The 20145-nt window shown below is 42.2% G+C and overlaps 1 protein-coding gene across 1 annotated transcript in view; it reads right to left on the reverse strand.

The window, feature by feature from the left end:
* The window catches only part of cd2ap (CD2-associated protein), a gene marked incomplete at its 5' end in the record, with an annotated part of 92001 nt that extends 76680 nt beyond the window's left edge, over nt 1-15321 (reverse strand). Inside the window, one exon of the mRNA XM_083790405.1 lies at nt 14868-15321. Within this exon, the coding sequence (XP_083646531.1) occupies nt 14868-14871 (4 nt within the window). The remainder of the gene's footprint in view (nt 1-14867) is intronic.
* Nucleotides 15322-20145: the final 4824 nt, after the last annotated feature.

The raw sequence follows: 20145 nt of genomic DNA on the forward strand, positions 1-20145 counted from the left end.
TTATTGTTCCAAATAAATTATTCCATTTGAAAAGTCCTTAATTCAGCAACAGCTTACAACAACAACACAAGACGCTGACTTTGTTGTGATCATCAAAAAAAAAAAGGAAAAGAAAAAGCCCCACTCGTCCCAGACTCGCATATACGCACAGCTGGGCATGGAGAGGTGACGACAAGATCGCGTTCTCTCTCACTCTCTCTCACTCTATCGCCTGTAGTCAATTAAACATCGTTAAGCTGCCCAACGTCTTTAACAAACTAAACTATAACTACAACAGAACATGTTGATTCCCTATACAGAGCTTAAATGAACTGAAACAACTGTAGTGACAAACTGTGACATGAGATATTTATTTTTTCCTTAAGCCAATTTAATGCAGACACAGGCCTGTACTTCTGTGTCTGAACTCTGAATGGCAACGTCTTATTTCTTTCTTTTTTCTTTTTAATTGTCATAATAATAATAATTATTAATAATACTAATAAAACTTTATTTGTATAGCACCTTTCATGACATGAAATGCAGCTCTCAAAGTGCTTTACAGAGCAATGGAGAAAAAAAGAAAAGCAAGGCAACGACATTAAAAAACAAGCAGTGATGCAATACAGTGAGGACATGAATAACAAAAAATAAAAGATCAATTAAAAGCAATGTTGTAGAAGTGGGTCTTGAGCTGTGCTTTAAAAATGTCTACAGAGGCTGAACAATTGAGTTCAGCCTCTAATTATTATTATATACATTTTATTTTGTAATATTTTTGTACTTGCTTTGGGCCTGTCTGTGCATGGGAAGGGCATCAGTATTATATTCATATAAGTAGACTGGATAATGTGAATTTAATTGTTTTTTGAGTGGTGCAACCATTATAGACAGCTATGTGTGTCCCTGTCCCTGTATCCGAGCACGGAAATAGCATAACTATTGTCACCACCAAGTGTCACTGTTGTGCAGCCTAACACAGACAGAGGCCAGGGAGGAGAGCTTGTACAGTACAGTACAGTACAGTACAGTACAGCCCAAGTACAGTAAAGTACTCGACTTGAACAAAAATCAATTATTTTAGATAAAAAAATAGGTATCGTAAAAAATATGCTATATCGTGAGTATATCGTTATCGTGATAAAATAAATTCTATATCGTGATATGAGATTTTGTCATATCGCCCAGCCCTATCCCACACACCCTCACAGTAATGTTCATAATATATTAATGAATGTGAATGTGGAAGGAAGTTCACAGTTCTGTATTCACTAGTCTTCCATCCGTGCGTGCACTACCTCTCCCTAGAAACAAGGAGGCACCCTCCCTCTCCACTGGCTAATGTGTTTATTGTCTACACCAGGCCGAAGGCATGGGGAGGGACTGTTTTGCACCCCGTCCGTCTATGTGTCCGTCTTTGAACAGCTAATCTCCGGCATCCAGGGGTTAAAGCCAAAAACAATCCCAAGACTAAAAGCTGTCAGACCATGTCCCAATATGTGATTTGTAAAACCCCTCGAACCTTGCATCGGTCTACCGGGTGGCGGGTAGACCGATATAAATCATAAATTAATAACATGGCGCGCACAGCATCATGGTGTTTTCCCAAAGTTGCATTTACTGAATGCGTGTGCCATTCCATGCTTCATTTTTATAGAAGCAGCTTTTGAAGTTCTGTTGTATTATATTGCTACTCTGGCCAATCAATATCTTTAAATTGTTACTGTAGGGCCTGATTTTACAGCAACATGGTGTTCAAGTTAAAAACCCCAGAGGAAGACACTTATAGGCATGTAGCCTTCAGTAGTCCATTATGCACCTTGGGTTGAAAGTGATAACAAAAGTAAAAAGAGAGACAATCCAATAGTTTGTACAAATCGGTACACAGTATCTCTATAGCCATTACACAAAACTGGTGTTTTCCGATTTTTCATACTCCATCAGTCCATCCTGATTGACTTCCAAAGTTTGCAGGAGTGCTCGGTTTTGAACAAAATGCCTCAAATCATGAGCTCAGCGTGCGATTTCTGTGCAAGCACATTCCCACTAGGCCGAGGAACAAATGCCACCCTTTTAACATTGCCCTATTATTAAAACATTATAAAATAGCAAACATACTTGATTTACAAATTAAGGACGCACGCAACGCATCAACCTACTGTTTTTCTTTGTGATCCCGTCATAAGAAATCCTTTACCTACAACACACTCAATGTTTCATCTAAGTCATTGTCTATTGGTCATTAACGGCTACTTCTATGATCACTCAACTCAATACCAAACAGTGCACACCGATAACAAACGTTCCTGGCCTGTTGGCAACCTTATGTACAGGGATACTTCATTGACCTACTGGCAGTGTGCCTTGCAGACATTTGTCGCCGATCGGTCCAGCAGTGTGCCAGATTAGCTCTGGAGTGGAGTCTGGACAGTGGAGTGTGGACACGGACAATTGACAAACACACACAAAGACCGAACCTCTCACAGACGGCTAGCCTCCTGCAGCCTCCTCCACAGCATAAACATTATGTAGCAGAGCCAACGATTAATAATAGTATTTACAATAGATTTAAAATAGTTTAAATAGACAAAAAAACATTATCTGGCTGGCATGTAATTTCATTGGTTAGCTAGGGAATTAAACACGGCACTTAAACATCTTATGATAGATCCTTTCTAGCTGCAACACTGATCTGGCAAAGGTTCTGCATCCCCCACATACACACACACACTAGCAAGCGCACACACACGTAGCACTGGGGCGACAAGGAAACACACACACACACACACACACACACACCCCCACCCACACACACACACACACAAGTGGGCCAGGGCCCCAGTACAGCACCAGACAGTAATTTCTGCTTATCTGTCCATGAAACCACAGGATGAGATATGGTCTGCTGTGGTAAACAAAACACACCACTGACAGGACAAGATGCTAACTGAGGCCCTCCCTCACGCCTTGCTGAGCTAGCTCTATGCACAGCAAAAAAGGGAGAAAAAAAAATAAACAGCTCGCAGTGGCTGGCGGAAATAACTCTATTTCCACAGTCATTCATCTGTCGTGGGCCGCGGCACTGACTATTACTAAGCTGGAGGAAATGGCTTCCAATATGAGAACATTTTACATACGATTATGTACACATGTGTGTGTGGACACTGGACAGCTTAAATTTTACAATAACAACAAATATGAAATTGAAATTACTAGTACTACTAAGTTGACATTATTACGTTTCACAAATGTAATAAAATGATCAAATGTTTTCCAAATGAGAGGTACGTGTGAATCTCCTGTGCTGCAGGAGATGCTCCGCTCGGCGTGCTTGTTGTGGTTTGAAAATAGATCCCATCGTCACAGGGTGTGGGATCTTAGGCGCTATTCATACATATTTTAGAGCCGAATAAAAGTCGTTTCGGCTCTGTAGAGCCTACAATGTGACTTCATTTGAGGTTCGGGGGGGGGGGGGGGGGGGGGGTACCGTCCTAAAGTCGGCTCTTCGGTGCTACTAAAAACATCTGACGAGCCGAAATCATTTCGGCACTACAGTGGTAAAATAGGAGTATGAATCGGCCCTGAGCCAATGGGCTGCACCTGAGTGCCTCCCAGATCCCGGGTTCACAGCTCACATGGTCACATTCACAGGCAGTGTTGTCATGTCGGCTTATTATAAGCGACTTTGGGCTTCTTTTTCTGTCAAATTCGGTTGGTAGTTGCAGGTTGTGTTTTTTTGGGCTTATTCCTAAAGTGTAAAGTAAGTACCGGTAAGTAGATTGTCAAAAAGAAATTCCATTATAGTATATACTAGTATAGCAGATCTACAAGCTATACAAAAAGAGTCATTTTGGACTCATTGGACATTCCTCATTTCATTCAATAGTGATTTGTGAAAGGAAGAGTGGCCCCAGAGTCAGACTAGTTTTCCCTCTCCTAGACCTAGGTATTCAGATCAACAACCTCCGGTGCAGAAGCCAGCTTTTCTGACCGATCCGATATGAACACGTGACAAACAAGTTACAACTAACTTTACTCAATTTGAGTCTGAGGTTTGGAGCAATTTAAACTCCCCAGACCAAGCCAGCTCCGAGTCTTCAGCATTCCTCTCCATTTCCACTAGGCCCTCTGCTAGAACCAGGAGTTGGGCGTAACCTAATTTCAGTGCTGTAAACCAAGATTTGCACCTAGCTCTATTTCCATCGAAATGTTGTCTTGTTTTGTACATTGAAAGCGTTCTCCTCCAAAATACTATGGGCCTATACAGTACATTTTGAGGTAAACTTGAGGTATTTCAACTTCATGGCAATTGCAATCTGCATGTTTAGGCTATACTTTGTTGACCTCAGTCTTAAACACTGTTGACAGTGCATTGCAAAGTGAAAATATGATGTAGGCCTCATTTTGTTGAGGGGGAATCAGACACTTGCTCCAAAAGGTACTTTGAATCTAAATTCATTCAATAATGAACTGTTGTGACTCATCATCTTATGTTTATCTTCCCAAATAATGTAGACCCCCCCCCCCACCCCAGGAAACACAGCTCTGTGTACGTGTACGACGTGTACGTGTGTGTGTGCGTGCGTGCGTGGACAAAGCACCCTGGGTTTGTTCACTCAAAAGGAAGTTACATTAAACATAACCACAGACAGGCAAGCATGCAGGTGATTGGATGGTGTGTTGAGTGTGTAAAGAAAGCTACACAACTTCCTGCCATTTTGGTACCAGCCAGGCTGGGGGCCTTCAGGGCAGGCAAACTGCAAAGAGTCCCATTGAGGCTGGGGGCCTTCAGGCATACTGTAAAGAGTCCTATTGAGGGCCCAGGCCGTAGCGTAACGGTCTGGGCACCGGACTGGTAATCCAGTCGCAGTGTGCCGCGGGTTCGACTCCCGGACCCGACACGGCCTTTACTGCATGTCATCCCCCCATCTCTCTCCCGTTTCCTGTCAGCCTACTGTCTGTCCCTTCAAAAATCAATAAAAGGCGTAAGCCGCAAAAAATATCTTAAAAAAAAAAAAAAAAGAGTCCTATTGAGGCTGGGGGCCTTCAGGCATACTGTAAAGAGTCCTATTGAGGCTGGGGGCCTTCAGGCATACTGTAAAGAGTCCTATTGAGGCTGGGGACCTTCAGGGCAGGCAAACTGCAAAGAGTCCTATGGAGGCTGGGGGCCTTCAGGCATACTGCAAAGAGTCCTATTGAGGCTGGGGGCCTTTAGGCATACTGCAAAGAGTCCTATTGAGGCTGGGGGCCTTTAGGCATACTGCAAAGAGTCCTATTGAGTGGTCAAGCAGCCTGGAGGAGACTCCCTTGGCAGCATGAACATATGGGTGAAAACCCAAGTAAATATAGCCAACAACCATGATGCAATAGTGCTGCCAACGAATATTCTATATCCGAATATATTTTCGAATCAAAAAATTTATATATAAAATTAAGGTTCGAATTAAAAAATATATATATATATTTTTTGTTATTATTATTATTAGTTTTCGCGAGACGGTGCCATAGGTAAGCAACGCGTTGTGACTTGTGAGCTTGTAGATTAGTTATATTTGCCACGCGACACGCCGACACCGGCATACATTGAAGAATAAATCAGCTCTGCCTCGTACTCTTCCTAAACGCAGACTATGCAGCACAGCCTGCATAGTGAGCACAAGGCGGGCGGGGCCGTGGGAGCCTTTTACGTTCTTTGCGCAGTGGGTGTACGCTGCTCAGAAGGGTGAAATCTTCCGTCAACAGCGTATCTAGTGATCAGCTGGGACAGGCTTTGCTTCGGTGTTGTTTCGGACGGACGGGAGAGTATATTTTTAGACAACACACAGATCTATCACTCATCAATCTTCAATCATGAAGCGACTTTATCCTTCAGGAAATTATAAAAAGATAAATAAAATGCGTAAGGATGAAATGTGGTGCCGGGTCCGGCAGAAGCAGCAATGCAGTGTTCTGTTCTGTGAATTAATACTGCCTCCGTGCCTCGTTTTGATAAGGCTGTGTGGTAGGTTTGCTCATTTAAAGGTATATTCAGTGATTTCACTCAAAAAACCTTAGGTTTCGTTTTTGTCTGTGGGACCCAGCCTTTCGTCCAATCAGGATAGAGAGTCAAAAACGAAACCTACGGTTTTTTGACCCCCAGGGGTTAACTGGGGACAGGGAGGAACTCCTTATATGGCCAGCACACTCTATAGTAGGGAGGATTATCACAACAAAACAAAAAAATAAGTGATATTTGAATTAAGTGAAATCACTGAATATACCTATAAGAAAAATGTCAGTGAAGTTTTACTGAAGAAGGGAGAATGCATGCGTTGTGTTCCAACTCGGTTCACTTTTCAGCAGCACCAATGCGCGGAGACGAGAGAGAGAGAGAGTTGTGCCAGCAATGCGATCTTAAATGTTATGTCTCAGGTTGTATTGGTGTAAATATAATTATAAAAAAATCTGAATGGCTCGAATTGAAATCCGAATGGCTCGAATCCACGTGGGTTTTTAAAACGAATATCCGAATCCAATTTTTGGACAATTACGGCAGCACTATGATGCAAGTAATGTAAATATAAGCATAGTGTTACACAACAACAAAAACACATGATTATGACACTATAAAACAAATTAACAGTAGCAATTTAATGAATATGTATTACATTGCATTTAACCATGTGAACTCAAGCATCCCTATTCTGGGGGGGGAACGTGCCGCAATGTGATGAGTTTTGAGCTTATGGATCTTCTATTTTTGGCAACGAGATTTGGTGTAGACGACTAAGATGTACTGTACATAAATAGCAGTTAAAGAACAGCTGTAATTCAAGTCTTATACACTAAGACTAGAGGGTTTAAGTGTGGTTAACAATAGACACCAAACTCAAGCTGTTTGTAGATTTCATCTTTCTGTCATGTTCTGTTTGAGCTTTGAGAGATGCATTTAGGAAAGACACACACTTATAATAAGCAAATCAAACACATTCCCCAAGCACTTACACTGGACTGCACAGTGCACAGTGTGCAGTCCAGTGACTTGAGTGCGTTGTGTGACCTGCATTAATATTAATTTACCTAATGCATTTCAATTATATTTGTTAAGGTGGGGAGGTCGTGTCTGTGCTGCTAATGCCCGTCTCACTACTAGTCACTAGCTGACAATGCAATTCCGACATCATGACTCGTCTCGCAGCACGGCATTAGTGTGGCCGTGAGTGAGTGGATGTGGGTCAGTGGGTCTATTCAGGCACTCAGACATGGAAATCCATTTCCAAATAGGGCAAACCATTTAAGAGTAAATGGTAGATACTAGATAACGTGATACTCAGTCATGGCTATAATACTGTGTCACAGACAATATATATATATATATATATATATATATATATATATGGGCTTCTGTAGTTAGACAACATCACTAGACTAGACTCATCTCTCACCTGATAGAAGAGCATTAGTTTGTCTACAGGATTCTCTAATAACACACAGGCGAGCTCGAGCAACACATTTCTACAGGATTAACACTTACAAATGAACACTAACAAGCAACACATTTCACATGCATTACATTTTCGTTTTACCACTTCCAAGTTCCAACACCAAATTAAAGTCAACTATTTAAATTATATTTTGTTATAACATTTCCCTGGTATATTTTTGACAATAAAAATTCCATCCACATAAGTGTTTTTAACAACTTCTCTAAACACTATTAAACATAATTATTTTGATGTGCAAGTCAAGTGTCCCCCACATATATTACAAGTTGATGTCTCTCTTAAACAAAACCCATGGCATTTATATGACAAACGTGCTGTGCAGTGTTCAACTTATATTATGTCAAACAAACTTCAAAGAGAGGTTGACTGGTTTTAACTTGGAAAAAAAGCATTATCGGGGGTGGAAAATTAGGGCACATCCTGTGGAAGCATATGGATACGGAGGTTAACGCTTCCAAACTCAACAACATCACTGAGCACCATCTCTGCTACAGTCTGCTTCTTTATGTAGTACTAGTCCTAACCTGTCGAAGATGGATCATAGCCTATTATTGATGTGTATTTTGAGACAGGTGGTCCGCGGAAAAGGGCTTAAATAAGACCTCCATAAGGTATTAAAGGTAATGGTCAATGCCTGTGTGCAAATGCAGAGCCATTGGTGCAGCCAGTGAGGACAGAGAGCAGCGAAATTGCCTCATACAGACATCTCTAAAATTATAGGTAGATATTGTGTACCCAGACTGCCAGCTCCAACTCTTAGAGGCACACTGTGACACAAGCACCATGTGTGTGCAGGCCCAGGGTTACACACAAGCACAGTTGCGTGCACACAAAGATGTCTCAGAAATCATCAACCAATAAACATATCTGCCAAGAAAGTCTTGTCTCTGCTCTTCCCTGGTATCTTATGATCAAGTGTGGCAATTAATCTTAACCAATACAATGGAGCATCCTGTTCCAAGCTCAACAGGCTCAGAGCAACACAAGTCAGCAGCTGCCTTTTTCTGTCGGGAAGAACAAGAGCGGACCAGTGGGAGAGAAAGATATTTCAACTTCGAGATTGACTATACATTTTTGTTTGGAAAAAGGCACAGTAACAGACATTTTCGCATTACAGGACCGCAGAGAGGCAGGCAGCTGACAATTCCTTACATAAAACTGTTGAGATACGGGAAGAATACCACAGAGAGATGGAGAAAGAGATAAAGGGGACCGTAAGAGTGTGGACGGAAAAAAAGAGATGATCAAAAAGTCTGGGGATACATTCTTAGGCCCAAACCACACCAACGCAACTAGTTGCAACTCCTTGCAACAAAACTAGTTTTAACTAGGCACACCAATACAACTCCTCCTTGCAACAGCCTAGATTTGCCTAGACTTCACCATTGACAGCTAGGTAGGTCCCAGTTTGAAAATAGTGAAGAAGCACTGACCTAGAGTCCTAGAATAATCCGCATTCGCTGAAAGTCAAGGCTATTGTGCGTGCGTGCGACCGTGCGTGTGTGCAATTTGCTACTCCCTGCTGCTGAATGTACCCTTCCTTCCCCCCTCCAGGCTCAAAGCAACAGCAATAAAGCCATGTCTCATGGCTGTGATTGAGAGGTCTCCTGTTGGCAGCAGAGGATGGTCATTAAACAGTGGTAGGTGCCAGTGCATGGGGTAGTGGTTAAAGGAACAACACGTGCCACCGCTGGCCTGTTCAAAGACCTCCTGCTGTGACTGCCTCTACATAGTCTCTCAATCATCTTTACTGCCGTCTGTCTCAACAACAACAAAGTATAGCGTTCAAGATACTTTGGGCAGAAGTCTAAAGCAATTGTTCTTATGGGGGCTGTTTTATCACAGAATGTCAAGAACATGAAGTAACAAATTCTTCCTCGATTTCTCGCAGCCCGTGTCCTACAGAGTAAATGGCTATTCCATTACTATGCGTTAGTGTGCAAGGGCACATGATGAGTGTGTTTTCTTTAACATACCTCCGCCATGCCCAGTCTTGCTCAAAGCCCCGTCTGTATTATCAGAAGCACTAATTTATCTTTTCTCTCCTCTCCCTGCGGTGTCAATTTGCCTCTCAGTGCTGAGCTCCCATCTAAACTACCAGCCTGGAGAGTTTTTATTTTAATATATAAACATGTGTTTTTCACAGTCACAACTATTCTATAGAATTTCAAGAAGAAAAAGAAAAGAAGTTTACTGTAGCCTGTACTGCGAGTTGATAACAACGTTGAGAACTTGAGAAAAGTTTTTTTTTCTCTTCTAAAGCTTGACCAATGACAAATTTGCCTCTAAACATGTAATATATTTTTATTTGGCTCTATAGGCATCATGGAAAGAGCACATTCTCAGAGTTCAGCTGAAGTGAACAGGAAGAGAGGAAAGCAGGTCCCAGATTATTTTGCCCCCACACCCCCTTACACACAAACACACACACAAACGTACTTCCTGGTCCTGGTGGAGAGTCCGTTTCAAGTACAACGTGGCCCTTTCACATCGGCCTTTTGACATATTTTATGTGATAATGGGGAGAATCGAGAGAAACGGAGATGAGGGGGGTCATGCCAAAAAAAGACAACAATAAACGGATCACACAGATGCTTGGAGAAAGTGCATGGCACTGCATGCATGGAGAAAGTGCATGGCACTGCATGCATGGAGAAAGTGCATGGCACTGCATGCATGGAGAAAGTGCATGGCACTGCATGCATGCGACAGAGATGGACGATCGATAGAATTTAAGAGAACACAGAGAGAGGAAGGAAGAGGAGAGGAAGGGGGGGGGGGGTATTCAAGGCCACGCAGGCGAGCAGAGTGCCAGGCAGACGCATTCTCCACAGGCCAATCCAGCCTGCACTCTGCACTCCTGTACGCTGGCGTTCTGTCACTGTGCTCGTTCATACACACATGCACACGGTCCGGGAAAAGGAAACATTCTTTCACACTGATTTGTGAGCTTGCTGATATGAAGGAAAGGCCGCAATGGGTTGAACAGAGATGGTGATAGAGAGAGGAAGAGACAACTTGGGAGAGAGACCGATGCCACTGGCGAGCAAAATGGATAAATACATGAATTCCGAGTTATCTACTTGTCTTAAATGTATGTGCAGAGACTCAGCTAGAAAGAAGACTTTGGCAAGGAGGTGCACTTTTACTTTACTGGAGAACAAGAGGAAGGAGGGAGTGCGTGGAATAGGCTATTCTTGGAAGTTGGCACCATAGTTCAACCCTTGACCTTAAACCTGTATTTACCCAAGGTAGGTTCACTGAACACATTAGGCCCATTGGTGTACTTCTCAGCAACACCCTCCTGCCACCTACTAGTAAAAACAGACACAAACTGAGAGCTAGGGTTTGAGACGAGTTAATGGACAGATTGGACACTGGCATCTACACACACACCTGCTAGGAGCTAAGGTTTGGGTGAATGAATACTGGCATCCACACACAGTCACTCCTGCTGGGAGATCACTGGCAGTGGCAACCACATTCACCCCTGCTGGGAGCGTGTGTGTGTGTGTGTGTGTGTGTGTGTGTCTCTGATCTCTGCATCGTTTGCGACAGTCAGTCACTCATGATACAGTCTGTCTCTAGTGAAATCATAACCAATTCAGCAGCAGTAACAATAGCATTTTCTCTCAGTCAGTTGATTCTTCATATCCATATGAGTGAAACGGCCGGAAAGTAGTTTTTTGCCACTCAGTAGGCATTCCTGCATAACGGGTTTGATGATGATGTCACACGCATCCCCTCTATTGGACAATGAACATGAAAACTAGCCTGGATCCAGCCCAAAGACCCCGCCCACTCTCTGAGTGGACTGCATCTCTTGAAGCTTCAAGAAAGCTACAGTCTGATAATCAGGCTAGAGGCTACATGAAAACATTATGCAGCCAAGCACTTACAAAAAGAGATGTCACAAGCAATTACAATGTGGAAAATACGGCGTATGCTCAACAGGCCAAGAAAGGTCAAGTGTTGCAAACATGCTTCCCTATTTGGAGGGGGAAGAAAAGTAATACAGTTGGCCTAGTCACCCTAGTATGTGCCCATGAGCAGGCCATCCAACTCTTATGCACTGTAAATAACCAAACTTGACCTGTAACTTGCAAGTAGGCTAAAGAATATCCTAGCATCAGCAAGGTACATGAGGCAAGAAAACAGTAACACTCAACCTTAGCACCATACAGTCCTATGGAATACTTCAATGATATGTGGAAGGCAGGCCCTGCTTTAGGGCAAGTTAACAGAAACTGATCAAGGGTGGGTGGTAAAAGTGAGAACCAGGGATTTTATTTCACTATAGTTAACTATACAGTCATACTGAAAATAGAGTGCTGACCACGATTATATTATGCTCCGCATTGCTCGTTTTTTCACCTTTGTGCAAGTGCACATTTTAAGGTTTAAAACACAAAAGAATGGAAGCACAGTTTCGCAGTGACATCTGTGTTGAGTCATTTAAAGGTCTGATGGTTGAGTTAGGAAGTTAGGATAATTGTGATGATTTGTGAACCGACTCTCAAGAGTCATCACATCCCCTTCAAAAATATGCCATGGCAGCTTTTTTGAAGGGGGATGTGCAAACTGTGCATCTTTGTAATACTTATGGTTAACTGTGGATTTTTATTTATTTTTACATTTTATGTTAGAAATCATCATTCCAAGAAGGGTTGGGGTTTGGTGACAAAGTAAGTAGCCTAAGAAACGGCTATTAATGTATGTATGGCCACATGCAGTAAACTTTACACTTTAAAATCCTCAGCTTTCATTTAACTCTGGGGGTTAAATGGATATTTCCCTTAACTGGAGTAGCCCAATTTAGGTTAGTCAGATTGCAAATTAACTGACCTCAAAACATCAACAAACAAACCTGATTAGACTAAGCTGACATGTTAAAAAGGGGAAAGGAAATTAATTACTACCACTAGATTCTGATAAACTAGAGTGACTGTACTGTGTGACTTGTTGTGGTCATATCTACTGTATAAGAATGATAATTTGGAGGTTATGGTATACTCAAAAAATCCATGGGTAGTGGAATCATGGCACGATGACTCTTTTGAGGCCTCTTAAAATAAATTCAGCTTCTTATCTGCATGTTTTCTTGAGAACCACAGTTCAGTCCAACTGAAGAGTTAGACTTTGATTCATTGATTTAGAAGAGGCCTGTAACAACATTAAATGTTGTATGGAAATAACATCATCAACGTTGTGAAAACAGTCATCCTAATAAAAATGTCCATCTATCTTCAACCGCTTATCCGTAGTCGGGTCACGGGGGGGCAACAGCTCCACCAGAGACCTCCAGAGCAACATTAGTAACTTCCTCCTGTGGGATCCCGAGGCGTTCCAAGGCCAGTGAGTCAAGGTACTCCCTCCATCTGATCATTGGTCTGCCCTGGGGTCTCCTCCCAGTGGGACGTGCATCGAGGACCTCCCTAGGGAGACGCTCAAGCCAAGGTGCATCCTAACCAGATGCCCGTAACCTAAGCCGTCTCCTTTCCAGGCGAAGAAGCAGAGTAGAGTAGAGTAGAGTCGCTCTACTCCGAGTCTCTCTCACGTGACTGAACTTCTCACCCTATCTCTAAGGGAGATGCCAGCCAGCCAGTCGTAATATATATATTTTTTTTTACTATTTCATAGAAACTATAGACCCGTGAGAAGTTGAACAGCTGAACTGACTTCTTATACAGCCCTGACAGATAACAATAATATTCAAATTTTAGACAACTTATATTATAGTTCCAATACATACATCATTTAACCAAATAAGCAGGGTGCATGCATGTAACTTAAACCATGTCATACTAGTGTGTGTGACCACAGAATGTGAGGGGCTCGCTTACACAACTAAGCAGGACATGTTCAAACACAGAGGAGGTAAAGCTATGCAACAAATCTCCTGTAACAAGAAGAGGCATACCACAGTGAGAAGAGCAACCCATCACAACAACACACAGCTTGAGCGTCTGGGAAATTCAACAAGGGACCTACGTACGCTTAACCCTCACGGTTTCCGTCTTTGCCACTGTTGTATGTGTACTGTTACATACAGTAACGGTGACTTTAACCACCAATGTGACCAAGTTCCTTGTGCACGGCACGCTATAATAAGGTCTTAACTGGCAGCTCTGCTTCCGAGGCTGAATACGCAAACTTTAAAAAAGGGAAGACAGACGAGCTAGGCTGAGTAACCCGTTTCACTGCATAGCAAAGACTTTGAACAACAATCTTACCGGTACACACACACACAATCTCAGGAATCACACAGCTCAGCGAGCTCACAGTTGGAGGAACTTGGGACCATTTCACACAAAGTACAGTAAGCTTGTGATTTAGGTCTGTTGTTTTGACCAGGAGAAAGGCTTTGTTTCCCCTAAATGGAGCCAACAGTCATGCCCTCATACAAAAACTCACCTTGAGGAAAGTGTAAAATAGTAAAACATTATCCAGGCTTATTAGTGACTCAAAATAACGATATAGAAAATGTCCTTGGTGGCATTGTGGGAGTTCTGACTGTGACTGTTGTTGGCCAGAGTACTATTCATACAGTTATTACCTACTATGTGATGTTCCACAGTTCACATAACAGGTTGACGAGTGAATCCACAGCCAGGCCTATAAAAAACATTACCGTATGTAATCCTCCTTAATGAAATTCACCCTGAGATCCAGACTCATTAATAAATACATAATTACTCTCGTCAGGTGAGCATTCTGGCTCTTCTCTCAACACAGCACAGAGCCCATGGACTCACTCAACTTTGGGCTACAAGGTGCAGAATGCAGATGGGTGTGGGGACTGGACATGATGGCTGGCTGTCAAATGGAAAGAATGTCAAGACTCCATACAGAGCACGCAATCTTGTCAATAAGTCAGCAAGACAGGAAATGGAAAGGTTTCACGCAGAAAACATTCAAGACGCTACTATGATTTCTGGAATAGAATTGAGACTAGACTTGAGAAACGTCACTGCAGAGAACATGAAAGTTTAGTCAGAGTTGGAAATTGAACCCCGGCTTATTTCACTGGCTTCGCGACTGCTGTGATAGTAGTACCACTTACAAAATGCCACATTGACATTGGTTACAGTCAGAGTGTAGTTCAAGACTTCAAGACTCAAGTTAACATTCGATACTGGCCATTATCCAGCTAAACCAGCTTGCTAGCTATAGTTCGCTAAGCTAACCAGCTAACTGCAGAGCTAACTTTACTCCCAGTTGGCAAAGCGTGCACTACAGATCAATACCAGGGGAATCCTTGATACATGGCTGGCTTGATGATTGATCTATTCTGCGCTCAACTTCCTTCGGCGACGCCGAGAAAATGTAATATAACGTATTACGTACACATCACACCACACCACTGGAAACACCACACGATCGACACACGGTGGGAAAACTCACCCATTCCTGCGCTTCGAAGCCCGCACCGCCTCGCTATCAAATGTTGGGAATCTTATCTTGCAGCCCTCTATGCTAGCTTAGCTACTAGCCAGGTAGATGTCTATTTACTAACGCCTGGGAGTGGATTTGGTCGGTTCACCGCCGATAAATGAGCAAAATGCGTCGTATATCCATTCGTCTTTCCACCAGCAGCAGCCTCCCGAAAAAACGTATCTACTTGGTGGCTTGTGGATGTGGATTATTGTGCAGGAAGTTATCCAGGAGTCTCCACCTTTCTTGGACTTCCCTGGCTGTTCTGTGCTGCCGCTGCCTGCTGCTGCCTGGCTGCCATCAAAATACTAAATGGAAGGAAACTTCGCGATGTTTCGGGCCGGGACAGTCCCGCGAGAGGAACTTTGAATGGAATGTTGATCTCTCCTCTCCTGTATTATTATTATTATTAGCCCATTCAGCGAGTAGGGTATTGATTAATTATGGCGATATGACAGGCCAGTGAGGCCACTGCCAGGGTACAGACGAGAAGAGAGATGGACATTCAGGGGAAATTTGTTGAAAACTGAGTCTCAAATAAACATGGACTCGCCTCTGCTTATGATGCTTTAATATCACTGAGATATTAAAAGATAAGTAAGTAAACAGTAAAGTAAGTAAAAACGTGCATCGATCGATTCGATCTCGTTACACTCTATTTGTATACTCAGAGGTGAATTGTATTGTGTACTTACTACTTTCACACAAAAACATGCAATCAGGCGTGAGTGGGAAACTTTGATGATGGAGACTAGATGAGATCGAGGGCCACTATATTTCCACACTCACTTGTCACTCCAGAGGGCCACATTGCATTGCTGTATAGCTGTAGCCTGTAGGACAGAACAGACGCTTCTTATACCTCTATATTTTAACTTGGAATCCTGAATCCTGAAAAGTTAAATGTTTATTTTATTTCAAATGCATTTAGTTATACATTTATGTAAACATCATGAACTTAAATATATTGAACATAAAAAAGATAACACCATTTTAATACTACAGTCATTGACTCATTAAGCTATACTAATCTAGACTATAGATTATTTAATAGACTATATAGTATTTAAAGCGGGTCATGCTTGCTTCTTAACCTGTGGGCCACATTAAGTGAAGGTGGGGGCCGCATGTGGCCCTCGGGCACACTCAGTCTAGTCTACACAGTCTATACCATAGAGTTATTATGCTCTACACTGGAAGGCACTTGGAACAAGCGGTTCTTCCTGAGATCGGATGGCTCAGGTCCTTCAATGTGTGCAACAGGCTGCAGCAGATGTTCTTCCAGTCTGTAGTAGCCACTAGCCACTGTCTCTTCTTTTCCATGGTCTGTTGGGTAGGCTAACATCAACACAAGGGATGCCATTTCCAACAAACATACTGGTGAGGAAGGTTAGCTCCATAGCTGGAGAGTTAAACTGGACAGTCTGGAGGTGGTTGTGGTGAGGAGGAAGCTGGACACTATCCTGAAGAACCCCTCTCATCTCCAATTGAATTGAATTGAATTGAACATTGTACTTTTTGGGGACTCGAGTCAGGATCCAGAGAAAACAAAGCTGACTCACTCTTTTACTACAAGTAAGACGCGCAAACGCGTGAAGCGAACGCAGCTCGTGTGTGTGTGTGTGTGTGTGTGTGTGTGTGTGTGTGTGTGGTGTGTGTGTGTGCTACAGCTGCGCCCTCTGGTGGCGGGCGGGTGGTGTAACAGCGTGACACACACACCAGCGTGACACACACACAGACATTTAGCCCTTGCTGTCATAGTAAGTGGCTCACTGCGTTCGCAATTATTCTTTTACTTACCCCTTATCCCTAAACTTATTTGCCATTTTTGACTATTTTAAAACATTTTAAAATAGTACGAATAGCCGATCTACAAGCTAACAACGTGTCGATGTAGATTGGCTATTTTTAAATGTTTTAAAATAGTTAAAAAATGGAAAATAAGATTAGGCATAAGGAGTAAGGGGTGGCGGGATTCCCAGTATACTTATAGCAGAAGAATCAAACCTTTATTACCAACCGTCAAATTAGGTGTCTCTTTAATACAACACTTGTTGAAAGGACAGACGTGCCAGAAATCCATCTGAGCCTCACTAATGCTCGCCTGGGCTGCCATGAATAATTCTGCCAATATATTGGCTCCACAACAGACTTGGCATACTGTAGTTGGCAAACTGGTGCCTCTCTGCTGGGTGCTATTTTAGAGGCCAATTCACAGTAGTGTGTAGCTGTGTGTACAGTACCACCAGAGCCACTTCATTTCAAGTCTCTCTCTCTCTCGCTCTCTCTCTCTGCACCCTTGTTCTTTCACACAGTAGTACACACATAATTATATGAAGAAGGAAGGCACTGGAGCAAACTCTGACAATGAACGCCCTTTTTTAATAACAGGGTACAGGCGAACGTGACAACGTTTCAATGTCAATACATCTTCATCGGGTCTATGATGAAGATGTGAGATGCACCGGACCAGCCGTAATTTGGCGCATGAACGCGTGTGCACACACACACACACACACCACATGCACGCACACACACACACACACACACACACACACACAATGAAAGAGCTATGACTAAACAGTGCTACTGGAAATAAATCCCAATCCTATATACATGAGTCCTTGGCAGTAAGCACTGTTTCGGTATCAAAGGGCAGTGTAGGATTTTCCCCATCTGCTTATTGACAACATGCCATTAGAAATATGCAAGCCACACACCTGAATGTTGTACAAATCCTGGATGAGAAATCACCCACTGAAACTACATAAACTGCTAAACTATTGTGCTTTTCAATTAACTGTATAGGAGTCTGCAGCAGTGACAACTATTGTTTTTTTACACTATTTGTATACTCAGAGGTGAATTAACTGGATTGTGGATTGTGTACTTTCAAACTAAAACACTCCTCACAGTCAAATTGACTCAGGTGGGTAAAGGCCACAAGAAGCATGAAATTAAGTCGATGATAAAGAGGGATGTATCAACCACTTTACTTATCTCTATGGACACATTGAACTAAAAAAGAAGGAAAAACGTAAGTAGTTGTAAATACAAATGATATGCAAAATGTGCTGAACCCCATTTTCTTCAAATAATGAGGATGTGGTTATATGTGCTGCATGTGAGCGACAGAGATCTCTTTAAATTGAAAGGGATTGTGGAACAACCACTGTCTTTTCAATCTGGGATTTTAGTTTTTGCAGCCCTTTTGTGGTTGACCCTAACGTAACCCATATAATCCTAATGTTTTCACAGACATGAAAGCATGGAAAACACATGTCATTAGTCAAAATCTTTGTTTTTCTTGTTTGCAAATACCATGAAAAGATAATGTGAAAACATGGATTGTACAGGTGGTCTAGTGGCCACCAGTGAGATTAAATAAATTACTGTATCTGACTTGCTGTAGGCCTATAAGCATGCGTTATTTTCCAATGGAAGATCACATTATCTCAAACTAAATAATCAATTTGAAGATAATATGAAAGTTTGAAGTATCTCAATGAAAACAGTAAGCACATTTTTGCATTTCTTTTAAAGAAAAGAAATATGGGATAACAATATAATCAATAACCTCATCTGATCCATCTAATATCATAGGCTAGTTCATCAAAATGTTCCTTACGTAGATCTCTGCACATAATATGAACATACGGTAAATGCATTGTATGTGTGATTATAAGCAATATTACAACAGACTGACATGTTTACATTGTCTCTACAGGATATTATTATTAATATTATTATAGTAGCCTACAAAACTCTAATGTATTATATAGCTAAGTGTGTGCTACTGTATTATTCCCTCTCTCTGTAAACAACCCGCAAGTCCCGCATGCTATCAATGTGCCCTTGAGAGCAGGCTACACAATGATAAACATACTGCAGCACACAGTCTGTAGAATTCCGTTCACTGAAGAGAAGACTGGATTTGTAGTCACTCGCAGTGTGGGGCTATAAGAATAGCTACTGTATGTAGGCCTATATGTCGGTCGGTCTTGGTTGCTCTGGTCTACAGTGTCTGTCTGTCTGTCTGTCTGTCTGTCTGTCAAATTATCCGTTCGCCACTTTGGTCCCAAACAACACATTTCGAAATACTGTACAAATCTCATTAACCGAAGGTTCTAGGATGAACCCTATACATATTCTGGTGACCCCATGGTGGCCTTTCCACTAGCAACCACTAGAATCTGCATGCATGGGGGCTGCTGGACTCTATGGTTGATTGTTGCCCAGTAAAATAATAATACAATAAAATAAATAGAATCAAGAGCACTATAGCATTGACAATCATATTTTCACTACATTCGATCAGTGACTATGGCACGCACTTCCCACAGTTACACCTGCAACAGCAATATAGATTTACGGTTACCACGATTACTTGAAAATTGAATTGAAAAATCGATTTAAAACTATGCAGACTATATTATTTACCAATTGGTGTTGCCCACTCTTGGAGGAGATCCTCTAGCTGGGCCTGGCTGAGGCCTGCAAGTGCAGCTGCTACAGGTTCAAACCTAAAAGGTTGGACGTGAGCTGCTGCTGCACAACCAATCGCCACATCATCATCATCATCTTCACTTGAACTTGCTGAGGAGGCCGGCACGCTGTTCTTGTCACTCTCACTGCAGACATGTTCATTTCGTTGTAGTCCGGGTCACGGGGTCGTTTAGTTACAGGTAGTTGGGTAATGGTTACGATTGCGCAGTTGTGACGAAAATAGCAAATCTCCAAGCTTACAACTCAGCTTGTAGATCATTCAGTACGTGTCCGTAAAACTCGGGAACTAAACCACTATAAAACCTGCACTGAATTGACATGGTGACAAGACGTCTATCTAAATATGACGAGTAGACTAGACTACTATACATAAATAATATATCAATATATATATATTTACCCAATTAACATGGTTTAGGACATCAATCATCGACCTGCTTAGATATTAGCTGCTCAAACGTGTGTTAATGTTGGCATTCATTTTCTAATAGCCCATGGAGACAGAAAATGTTTGCCATATTGCAATGAGAGAGCAGCCAATATAATAATAAAAATATTTGATCGATTTGACATTAAATTGGCCCACTACAAATTGTATCAGGAACGATACCGGTAAATTTATTGTGGATATGTATTCCAGTGAAAAACATCTTGTCGGGTGAGTTATGATTCACATGCCAATAAGTGGTGCAGGTGCTTTATATTGTGAATGTGCATGTCCACCGTGGCATCTGTATGAAAA

The sequence above is a fragment of the Protomyctophum parallelum genome (genome assembly GCF_964188405.1).
Source record: "Protomyctophum parallelum genome assembly, chromosome: 19".
NCBI lineage: Eukaryota > Metazoa > Chordata > Actinopteri > Myctophiformes > Myctophidae > Protomyctophum > Protomyctophum parallelum.